Below are 12,543 nucleotides of genomic sequence, written 5' to 3'. Positions count from 1 at the left end.
TTTAAATTCAAGACGCATGCGTTAAGTGTTGCTGTATTTTCCTTTTAAAACAGAAAACAGAACAGAAAATAATCTAATACAGTGCAACTGACAACAAGGAAACAACTTTTCACGGCACATCCACACAAACATCCACACCTATATATATATATATATATATATATATATATATATATATATATATATATATATATATATATATATATATATATATATATATAGTATATATATATATATATATATATATATATATATATATATATATATATATATATATATATATATATATATATATATATATATATATATATATATATATGTGTGTGTGTGTGTGTGTGTGTGTGTTTATACATACCTAAATATATCAATATGAATATATATATGTATATATATATATGTTTGTTTATATACTATATATATATATTATAATATATATATATATATATATAAATATATATATATATATATATATATATATATATATATATATATATATAGGCCATACATATACTTAATATTTTATATATTAGCTAGTATTGTAAATAAAAAAAATCTTTTTTTGCAAGTAATGTTGTTGAATTTATGCTATTGTATTTCGACCGATTCTCGTTATGCAAGAGTACAAAGCTTACTTTACTAACTTAACATAAGACCCGGATTTCATTTTATTAATTATTTTTATTTTTTCAGAGGGGTTTGGGATTTTCTTTTGGTTCTACTTTCATAATCCAAAACTAACCAATATGGGGAAAAAAAAATATATGAAAAAAAATTGAAATCCACTCTTTGATATTTCATAACTCCAATCTGGTGTAGGTTAGGGTAATTGATAACACTACAAAGAGAGAATAACATGAGGCATTAGATCTGCAGTCAACATGTTGGCTGTTAAGGCCCACAGCATGGAGTAGTTTTCTCCCCTTCAGCGGGTATAGATTATCGGCTTAATCTGGCCGAAGGCTGTTCTTTATTTTGTGTCTTTGAACAAAGGATGCCGGGTAAAGCGGAATCTTAACTCACAGGGTCTTGATACTGCCGTCAAGGTATGGAAACAAAATAATTCAATTATCGGTTCTGAAAGTGGGGTTTTTATTTTTTTTAAATTATGTTTTGGTTTACTAATCAGTATTGGTGTGAATATTAGTGTGGGGAAAAAAAAATATTTAACCTAGGTGTGGTTATTGTATTGATGGTTGAAACAGAGGGGACCTGTTTTTTAAAAAAAATATTGTTGTTGTATTTTTCGACGAAAACGAAACTGGTTACAGTATTTCGTTTCTATGTACAATATATGTAGTCTATTTCTTTCGTTTCTATATACAATATGTAGTCTATTTCTTTCGTTTCTATATACAATATGTAGTCTATTTCTTTCGTTTCTCTGTACAATATATGTAGTGTATTTCTTTCGTTTCTATATACAATATATGTAGTCTATTTGTTTCGTTTCTATGTACAATATATGTAGTCTATTTCTTTCGTTTCTATATACAATATATGTAGTCTATTTCTTTCGTTTCTATGTACAATATATGTACTCTATTTCTTTCGTTTCTATGTACAATATATGTAGTCTATTTCTTTCGTTTCTATATACAATATATGTAGTCTATTTCTTTCGTTTCTATGTACAATATATGTACTCTATTTCTTTCGTTTCTATGTACAATATATGTAGTCTATTTCTTTCGTTTCTATATACAATATATGTAGTCTATTTCTTTCGTTTCTATGTACAATATATGTAGTCTATTTCTTTCGGGGTGAAGACATGCTTCAAGAGTGTAGTGCCGCACTCCCCCCATCCCCGAAGAGATGCATGAAAGAAACTGTTCATAAGTGCTGAATGGAAAATCGGATGTACTATCCGCCACTATGCTGATCTCACCAATCAAGTTAATACGTGGGCGTTTTGTTACGAAAGTCGAAATAAAGAATTTAGAAATGTTATTTTCGACACTATATTTTTAACCCCTAACTCAGGAAGTGCAGGATCTTTATCTAAATAAAACTTTTTCAAAAAACTTTTTTACTAATTAAAATGTAATGTCCATTTTAAAATAAAATATGAAACGAAACAGAATTATTATTACCGCATAAAAAATAATTAACAAAACAATCTAAAAAAAAAACACAAACAAATACAACATAATAAAAGAAAATTTTGTGTGAACCGGAAGAATTTAAAAGTAAAAAAAAATAAAAATTTCTTTCCGACAGGAACACGCCAATCAAAGACTTCAACTGCTTCGGTCGGTGCCATGGAAGAAAGAAAAGTGTCTAGGTAATGGCAATAGAATGAGATACAAGCAGGACTAATTTTTATCTTCACACGCCGGGGATCGGGTTTCAAATCTCGTCAGCACCGAGGGAGACCCTCGTCTCTGTTTTCGCAGCCATGTTGACCAAGTAGCGACTGGCGGGGGTTATTTTTAGAAATAAGGGGAGATAATATGGTAGTCAAACTTAAAGGGGAGAGAATCGGCGTTGAAGATTTTTTTTAAAATAAAAATTAATTCAGTATATATTTATACAGTAATATATTTTTAAAGAATAACAATTTTATCTAGATTAAAATAAATATACAATATGACGTGTTAAATATCGAATTTTGTATACTTTTTGTTATACAATTTTTAAAATAAATTGTTTAAAAAAAATATGTTGTGTTTATCATCTAGTTTGACGATATAAAAATTTTAAATATATAATTGTTTTTATATTTTTGTCTGGTTTGATAAAAAGTGGCATATGGTGTTAAGCAGTAGAGGAATGCAGTATTTGTCTGTGTGGTGGGTGGGGGGTAGGGAGGGAGGAGGAGGGAGGGAGGAGGGGGTGAGGATGAAGAGATAGAATGCGATGTACCAGCCAGGCATGAAGCTGAGATTAAATGGAATCTGATTCGCTTCCAGTCCCCCTTGCCAAGTCTGCAACTGGTCAGCAAGGCTAACAGCTCTGGCACCAGTAAACTTGGACGGAAGGGGGGGGGGGGTGAGGGAGGGGGAATCTAATCAACGACCTACCCCCGTCTCGTTTATTACAGAACTCAGAACAAGACCACCGTGTTCCTCCCCCTCCTCCCCCTTCTCAACCCCCCTCCCCCCTCCCAGGGTACAAATGGGCAACGTAACAGCTGCCTCGTGTCCGGACCGCCGCCATTTTGGGGAGGCGAGTCACGCTTGACTGACTCGCGATTGTTATCTTGGAACGGTCATCTCTTGTTTTGGCAGATAGTTTGACACATTTTTTTCTGGCAACCTCTCTGGACATTAGACCCGGCTAGACCAACAGTAGCAGGGAAAACAATCGTAGGGTCTGAGGGCCGATTAGCGGGGCTTCTTAAAGCTAGGTGACTACATAATCGGATACATACAGATAATACAACACATAGAGGGGAGAAATATGGAGTGTGTGAGGGGAGGCGATGTTTAGTGGCTTTTAACGGTATATATATATATATATATATATATATATATATATATATATATATATATATATATATATATATATATATATATATATATTAAAAGAGAGAGAGAGAAAGAGATAAGAGATAGAAAGAGAAAGAGAAAGAGAGAGAAAGAGTAGGAAGGGAGAGAGTGGATTGAATCTACTACTTCTGTCCTGATAGTCTATAGTCTATAGGGCAAAAGCAGTAGTGTTTATTTGTCTCTATGCCTTTTTTGACATGTTTAATAGATAATACGGCCTGTCCCCTGTCCAGGAATCCTTACATATCTTATCAAGCGAGTCAGGTACATATTAGAGCTGAGCAGACTCCAGTAACCGAACTGTTACTTTAGGTTATAATATATATATATGTATATATATATATATATATATATATATATATATATATATATATATATATATATATATATATATATATATATATATATATATATATATATATATATATATATATATATATATATATGTAGATATATATATATATATATATGTAGATATATATATATATATATATATATATATATATATATATATATATATATATATATATATATATATATATATATATATATATATGTAGATATATATATATATATATATATATATATATATATATATATATATATATATATATATAATAATATATATATATATATATATATATATATATATATATATATATATATATATATATATATATATATAATGTATGTATATATATAGTATATAGTATAAAATAGCAACTAAAGCCTACAAGAAGTGAAAGTGACTATCACGATACTGCAGTATGTATGTAGAGGAGCCCACAGATAAGTGGGGGAGAGAAAAATGAGTTTAAAGAAAGAGGAGATAGGAGAAGGGAGATAAAGTGTTGTCTATTAGCCAAGTTGTTAGTCTCCCCGCGCCAACCAACAGAGTAATAGATTACGGTTAACTATGCGAAAATAGGTAGTGGGCGGGGCTGGTTTTTAGTTTACTCCTGGGAGCGCGTAATGAAAGGTCGGGGGAAAATCTTTTTTATTAGTGGGTAAATAACTTTAGATTGTTTGTCGTTAATTAAAGCACATTTTAATCACATATTTTAGCAGTGAAATTAATATAAGAATGTATTTTTATTTAAAAAAAAATAAAGTGTGAATTGATGAATTAGAGTCAAAGATGAAAAAGAAGAATCTGTTTAAGAGATTGAAAAAGGGAGAATTTAATGAGGCGTAGAAAGTAAATAGGAAGAATAGGGCTGGTAAGTAGGTCACCAACCAGTTCTATGGCTCATGCAGGTTTTATTGAGCCGTAGAACTGGTTGGTGACCTACTTACCAGCCCTATTCAGTGATGTTTGAAAAGTAGCAAAGAAAGAATTATGTGAGGCGTGAAAAGCAAAAAAAAAAAGGAAGAACTACGTTAGCCGTGAAAAGTGAAAAAGAAATAAATAATGAGTAGTGAAGAGAGAAAAGGAAGAAAGTATGTGAGGGCGTCAATTGGTTCAGACGAAATACGTGTAAATTACACCTTACACATATTACACAAAAGTTTTCAAACGAACAAGCCTCACACAAAGAACTTTTTTACCCCCAACGCCTTAAAATTTTATCTCTTCAAAAAATGAAGACATCCTTAAATCCTAGGACAGGTAAGATTTTCTTTAAGGGAACAAGTATGTCACCTCAACGTTCTAATTAGTTTTTTTTTCGGCAACAAAAGGTAATGTGTCTTACCTGCGACAGGTGTCTTGCATGGCTGGGAGGCACCTTGAGGTTCCTGGAAGCAGAGAACAGGAGGAATCAGTTACAAGATTACAGAGGATATGGGCAATGAAGAGGTAATGTATTTTTTTGATAACATGCCTTAGCGTCTACGTATGTGTGATCAGTTTTAAAATATTTTTTTTATCAGGTTAAGGACAGGGATGGAGTGACTGTGTCCTAGAGGCCCGAGAAATTTTCAAAGGGGGCTCCAAACTCTAGATTAAAATTTTCATTATGTATTTTTGCCTATCAAATTGGATTTTACGCGTTGGTACGAAGGAGTGAAAATCGTAAAATGAAGAAAGTAAAATGGAGAATACCAACAAATATATATATATATATATATATATATATATATATATATATATATATATATATATATATATATATGCATGTGCATTATGGAGAAAAAAGAATTGTCGTAATATGGAGTAGAAATTATTGTTGTATTTTCGAGAAGAAAGAATTGTTGTATTATGGAGAAGTGAAAATTGTTGAATCATTGAGAGGGCGAAATCAGTGTATTAAGGAGACGTAGAGACAAGTATTCTATTTATGAGAGAGCGGCAGAAATATTTCGTTTGTACTGGGGAATAGAGAGAGAAAAAAATGTATTGTTGGAAAAATATTTAGAGAAAATTGTTGTATTACTTGGATGAGAGAGGTGTTGTAGTTTCGGAAAAGAGCGAACTATTGTGTAATGGAACAACACACTCACATACATAAATACACACACGGAGAAAGAGAGGGAGAGGAAGAGAGAGAGAGAGATAGAGAGAACCGTTGTATTATGGAGAAGATGCAAGTGTGCCAAGAATTCGATTATTTTCTTTCAGAGAAACAAAACATGAAAAGGAACGACAACTCCTCTAAAAGTATTTCAAAACAAAAATTGTTATCTCCCCGTGTGTTTATTTTGTTTATGTTTCACAGGGAACAATAAAGTGTCTTAATTAAGAGTTAATTAAAAGAAGATATAGCGGACGGCCGGGGAAAGACAGCTCGATGTGAAATAAATTTTGTTGATGGTAAGCAAATATAAACAGCCTGACAGAAGTTAAAAACGTTTTTTTCAACCATAATATAATGGAAGGGATCACCTGTAGTTTATAGTGGCAAGGATCTTTTCTGTGTTATAGTGGCAGGGATCTGTTCTGGGTTATAGTGGCAGGGATCTGTTCTGGGTTATAGTGGCAGGGATCTGTTCTGGGTTATAGTGGCAGGGATCTGTTCTGGGTTATAGTGGCAGGGATCGGCAGGATAAGTTTGTAGTCCTAGGGATCAGCAGTTCATTGGTTATTGTAGACAGAGCTAGTCCGAGATAGTTTCGCACTTTTTTTATTTTTATTATTGCGTGCAGAAAGTTCGAAGCAAATTATGCACTAGTTTCATAGATACAACAGGCCTTAGTGTTTGTTTAGTTGGCGATGGGGTGAGCAGCATTTCTTTCCGACATTTATTCTCCAAGGGGAGGTAGCTTGGGGGGTGGATATATTTAGAACTGGGTGTCGGACGGTAGATGTGCTTCGAGGAATGTGGGTTGGGGGGGGGGTGGGGGGGGGGGATGGACAAGACATCAAGTCAGAAAGACAGGACAACAGACATAAAGTATGAAAAAGACAGCCTGTATACATCAAGTTAGAGAGACCGAAGTACCACAAGTTTGAAAGACAGACACACCGACATCAAGTAAAAAAGACAGACATACAAGCATCAAGTAAAAATGACAGACATACAGACATCAAGTAAAAAAGACAGACACACAGACATCAAGTAAAAAGACAGACATACAGACATCAAGTAAAAAAGACAGACATACAGACATCAAGTAAAAAAGACAGACACACAGACATCAATTCAGAAAGACAGACATACGGACATCAAGTAAAAAAGACAGACATACACACATCAAGTCAGAAAGACAGACATACAGACATCAAGTAAAAGACAGACCGACAGAGAAGGAAATTAAACTAAAGAAACGCTGGCAGTGATATAAAGGAAAACGCGGGTCTTTTAAGGGAGATAATCAGGAATTTATTGCTGAGATCATTGAAGGAAATTAAAGGCAAAAATTTGCTACCAAATAATAATAAAAAAAAAAATATATTATAAAAATCTAGAACTTGACAAAAGGAACAATAGAGTAAAAATAGAAAACGTATAGAGAATGATATAAATAAAAATTATGTCAATATTGAATGAATTGAATGATCAATAGACTGTAAGGCAACGTTAAACGATACTTATAAACCTATAGACATCGATGCTAACATTGCTATTTTGAGTTTTAAAATAAAGTGTATACATTTCTCTATTGGAACTGACTAGATGTTTAAATTGATGTATAAATTCATTTAAAAGAAAAACTTTAAAAATAGTACAAAACTAATGCGTCGATAGTACGTGAAGTTGGTCGCTTCTCCGATTAAGTGCATCAGGTGTTTTAATGACCAAACCTAACGCTTAATAATTCCTTGTATAATACGGAAAAAAAGAGTGTATGTGTGTGTGTGTGGGGGGGGGGGGGGGGCTGATTTATTTACTGAACACATATTTTTATATGCTTTGGAACGATATACAGGGAAACTCTACTTCACCTATACTGAAATAAGGTCATGATTTTTAATATTGATGTATCAATTATGATTTTTAACGTAAGAATCCAATTCCGAAAAAGATGGGATTTGTAAAAAAAAAGTGTTTCCGTTTAGGTTTAATTTTCGGTTTCATGCTAGCGAGAAGTTAAACGCTATAGACAAATGTTTAGGGTTTTTTTTTCAGTGGCTTGTATGAGGTTATGGTTAATCTGAAGATTAATTATCACGTGCTGATGGTTGGCCGTAGTACACACAAACAAATGTAAATAAGCCTCGACAGAAAACAGCTGATAAAAAGACCAGATTAAAAGAGACTTACAAAGTGAAAGATGGATAAAAAAAAAAAAAATACAAACAGCCGCGCTAGACACTTATTCATGACGTCAGAAGGATGCGCGCGCCACCCCCTACCTCCCCCCTCACAGATAAAAAGAACAAAGACGTGGACAGGAAGTGATATGAAAAATATACAATTACTCACAAGAAAAGAGAGAGAGAGAAGTGGGGGTGGGGATGGATGGGGATGGATGGGGGGGGGGGGGGGGTGCAAGGTGCTGACTGTGACAAAATGGAGCAGCAGAAATAAATAGATTGTGATGAATGATTACACGGAGACCCCGTGAGGAACAGGATATTCCTCCAGCGTCGACACAGACAAAACGAAACAACGTTTATGAATTTTGGAGGAGTTATCTTTCTTTATAAAAAAAACTGACTATGAGTTGCTTCCCTTTCGTAAACTAAATTACTTTTAAAACCGTTGTGTAAGTTTAGTAAAAATAGCATACAAAGTAAAGAAAACTATTTTTAAAAAATGATTTAAAAAGCTTGACAAGAGAAATAAACATTGTTAGTATATATTTAGTATATATTTAGGCAACATCAAACGATGATGACATGTATGTTATTGCGAAAAAAAATATGCTACTCAGTTAAACCTTTTACGTTTAATAACTAGAAAAACTAGATAGACTGCAACCCGAAAGTCTCGAGTTCGAATCCGTGTTCAAGTCAGTTGGAAAATAAAGGCGGCTGGGCAAAATGCTGACAACACTATCCTTTTATATCCTTGCCGAGGTAACTGTAACAGATGAACTCTACTTCATCTGCACCATGTATTTTGGGAAAGAACGGGAAAAATGATGAACTTGAAAATCTAAGCATCTTTTAACACTGACCATAAAATATACGTCTTTTTGTCAGAAAAGTATATAAACCACTTTTTTTTTAATCAGAAAGAGAATAAAACATAAGATGATTTTGACAAAATAATATAAAGTATAAACCTGTTTATCAAGGATAGATAAAATATTAGATACATTTTAAAAAATAAATTAATAAACCGTTTTTTGACAGTTATAAAAACTATAAACCTATCACAGATAGAAATAGAAAATATTTTTAAAAAATGAGATTGTGGGTAATACATTGTGAACGTAAACTAATGCCAGTAAAGTCATACAAAATTTGGGAAAGAAAAACAGAACAGGGTCGACCAAGGCATAGCGTCTCAACATCCCAGGCCTATTTTCTTGTACGTCCGCGCTGAGAAACTCCTCAATCGATCGCCGTTCATTGCACCGAAGGCTTGAAAAACACAAAAGCTTTCGCTCGCCAAACACTGGAATAGGGGGTCCGCCTATTGTCTGGAGTTGTCCCTCTTTACAACTCGATAGGAAGGCGTGGAGTCGTTCCTCCTTAGATTTCGATAGGAGGGATGATTTGTTTTTCTTTTTTTTTTCTTTCGTTCTTTCTTTCTTTCTGTCTTTTTTTTTTCGATGTTCACATGCCGATGTTTGCGTCAGTTTTTGTTTTGGGGAATGGGTAGATGGGTGTGATGGGTGGATGGGTGTGAATATGACGATGGATGTAGATTTAAAAATTATATGTTGAAGTGGTGATGGAATTGTTGAAAGTATTGAAGAGTGGATGGGTGGATGGCTGGGAGGATTGATGAAAGAATGGGTGGGTGGGTGGAATGATGTGTGGAATGATGGATGGAAGGATGGGTGAGTGGAGGCACTGTACTAAGTATTCATGAGTGGATGGTGGAAGGGTGGAAGGATGGGTGGAAGGATGGATGGGTGGTAGGATGGGTTTGAAGGATGGATGAAAGGATGTGTAGGTGGAGGCACTGTACTAAGTATTCACGGGTAGATGGGTGGAAGGGTGGAAGGATGGGTGAGCATTGATGAGTGGTTGAGTTGAAGTGTAAGGAGACCACGGTGTCAATACCCAGACATAATCCGTGTTGACCGCTGTGTAGTGATGTTTTATGTCTTGAGACTGAAGACAAATGTGTTTAGAGAATGGGGGTGGGGTGCGAGATAGAGAGGGAGAGGAAGAAAAGAAGAAAGAATAGGCGGATAAACAGAGAGAAAATGCTACACAAGTTACTACGAGGTACATTGGTCTTCAAAGTGGATAAGAACAGTCAACCCGTCTACGGTCTGTGTGAGGTGTACACACAAGTATTGTTTTATTTTCTTGTGTGGTAAGAAAAATCAAAAGCATGTCAGTCAGAAACTCTTAAAGATATTGTGTTATTTCCTTGTATTTGGTGGTAGGGTAAGTCAATCCAAGGCAGTCAGAAATTGATACAGATATTGTATTATTTTCTTTGGTATTGTGGTGAGAGAAATCAAAACAGGTAAAAAAGACAATTGCGGTATTGTTGATGGCGTATCAATAAGTTTTCCATAAGAAGATTTTAGCCTTGACGCTATTGAATGGGTCGGTACCCTAATCCACCACCCTCCCCAACACAACCACCAACCACTGCTTGTTCTGTATTCTGGTATCGTTATAGACAAGTTCAGTCTAGTCTTTAAGAGACTTGCCGAGTTACCATGAACAGTTTCTTGTCAGGCATTTGGGGTAGGGGGCAGTTGAAGGTTGGGTAAGATGCTTGAATTGTGTGGTAGTCAGGTTTGGTGTCAGGTGGGGGGGGGGGGTGTCGAGCATAGGGTGGTGAATTAACAAACGGGTGGGGGTATATGGTTGTGGGGGGGGGGATTAGACTGAGATTTTGTGATTAAAAAAATGGAGATATTTTGGTTTTAAACTCAAGACTTGAATGTAGAAAACTGAAAAAAATAGAAGGGCGATAAGTTACAAAGTAAGAGAATGTGTAAGGGGTGGGGGAAGGGTGTGGGGTGTGTGTGCATTGGTGCGGTGGTGGGTTAAAGGGTGGAAAAAAGGGATGGGGAGGGAAGAGGGGGTGAGCGAAGCAAGAAAGGAACTTTTTCAAACAAGAAAAGGAATCAAAGATCGAAAAATGGGCCGACGCTATTGTCCCGTGCATCGATTCGGTCAGGGAGGAATTGCGTCCCTTTTTCGAGAAGGGAGGAAACTCGGCCCTCTTAGACAAATGGCACAATGGAACAGAATAAAAATGGAGGGGAGGGGAGGGAGTTCTGGAGAAAAGTGCCGATAGACGATGAGGAAATAAGAGGAACAGGAAGGAAAGAGAGAAAGAGAGAATATAGAGAAGAAGAAAAAAAAAAGAAATAGAATGCAGAGTGCTATCGTCAACCGGGGAAGGGCACTCTTCAAACACAGAAAATTTTGACAATAAAAATCCCACTTTTTATGAGAAAATAAAATTTAAAAGAAAAAAAAAAACCCACCCGGAATGGCTAAGAGAATTCTATCAGGGATTTTTGCTTTTTGAATGTGATCTTAATGCTTCAGGAGATGGGATAACAAACACAGAAATTCTCCCCAAAATAATATCTGGGGAAGATTTTTTTCTTTTTTTTTTTTTTCTTCCTTTCTACCACTCAAACCTCGTTGTTGTTGTTGTCAGAAAAATCGGTAGACATCTCAGAGTTGTTCCCCCTGTTTTAGTTGTCCTCCCTTTACTTTTTTGTCTCCCCTTAGTACCCAGGAACCATTATTATGACAATTTCTTTGAAGGCACCGGTCTTTGGAAAATTTATTGGAAAATGCGAAAGAATTTGATGAAATGATCGCGAGCTGTCCCTTAGCATCGGTAGAGAAACTTGCGCGATTAGGAAATAAAAGGGAACCGCAAATTGACAGGAAAAAAAAACCACTAAACAAAACTAAAAATTGCAATGTTAGTGAGGCGTATTTGATGTTAAAAATCTATATTTCTTGTGCTTCGCCCAAAAGCATCCGTGAAAATAGAAATAAAAAGTACAACTCAGTTGTGATAGACGTATATTGTGTGCAGATGTAGTACAATTCATTTCTTTCTATCAACTATGCATGATTTATACATGCACAGCATAATAAAAAATAGACGTATTGTATAATTTGTTTAGATGAATGTGTTTTCCTTTTGTAAAGTTTAAATTTATAGTTAGCGATATTTTCATAACGTAATTCAAATATAAACCTAGTCACAACTTCTATTTTTAAACAATTCACTTTGTCGAAGACCAACCATCGAAACATTTTAGGATCTTTATTTATCGTGGCCACAAAAAGACAGATTTATTTTTCATAAATGTAAACCAATAATACTTTTTTTTCTATATATGTAAACAAACATGGAGTTAACCCTACTTCTTTTATTGTTAGACTACATTAAACGAATGACTGAATAACAGTTCAATCCACCGGGCTATAAATAGCCTCGCCCGGTCACATGTCAATGCAAGGGATCCGAAAGGAAATATTTCAGCCGCAGTCGACGCAAAACTTAAGTGATATTTCATTTCTCGGCTCACGTCTCGGCTCCAAAGGCCCTGATGGCCCGAG

General features: G+C 34.7%; 1 protein-coding gene across 1 annotated transcript in view; it reads right to left on the bottom strand.

The window, feature by feature from the left end:
• Positions 1–12,543, bottom strand: part of LOC131956974 (transcription factor SOX-5) — a 141,028-nt gene that overhangs the window by 88,012 nt on the left and 40,473 nt on the right. Inside the window, exon 3 of the mRNA XM_059321659.1 lies at positions 5,186–5,228. Within this exon, the coding sequence (XP_059177642.1) occupies positions 5,186–5,228 (43 nt within the window). The remainder of the gene's footprint in view (positions 1–5,185; positions 5,229–12,543) is intronic.

This window comes from Physella acuta, unplaced genomic scaffold (genome assembly GCF_028476545.2).
Source record: "Physella acuta isolate Inbredline_101_S28 unplaced genomic scaffold, ASM2847654v3 ptg001191l, whole genome shotgun sequence".
NCBI classification, from domain to species: domain Eukaryota; kingdom Metazoa; phylum Mollusca; class Gastropoda; family Physidae; genus Physella; species Physella acuta.
Note: the sequence above shows the minus strand (reverse complement) of the source record. Positions and strands in the feature narration are given on the sequence as shown.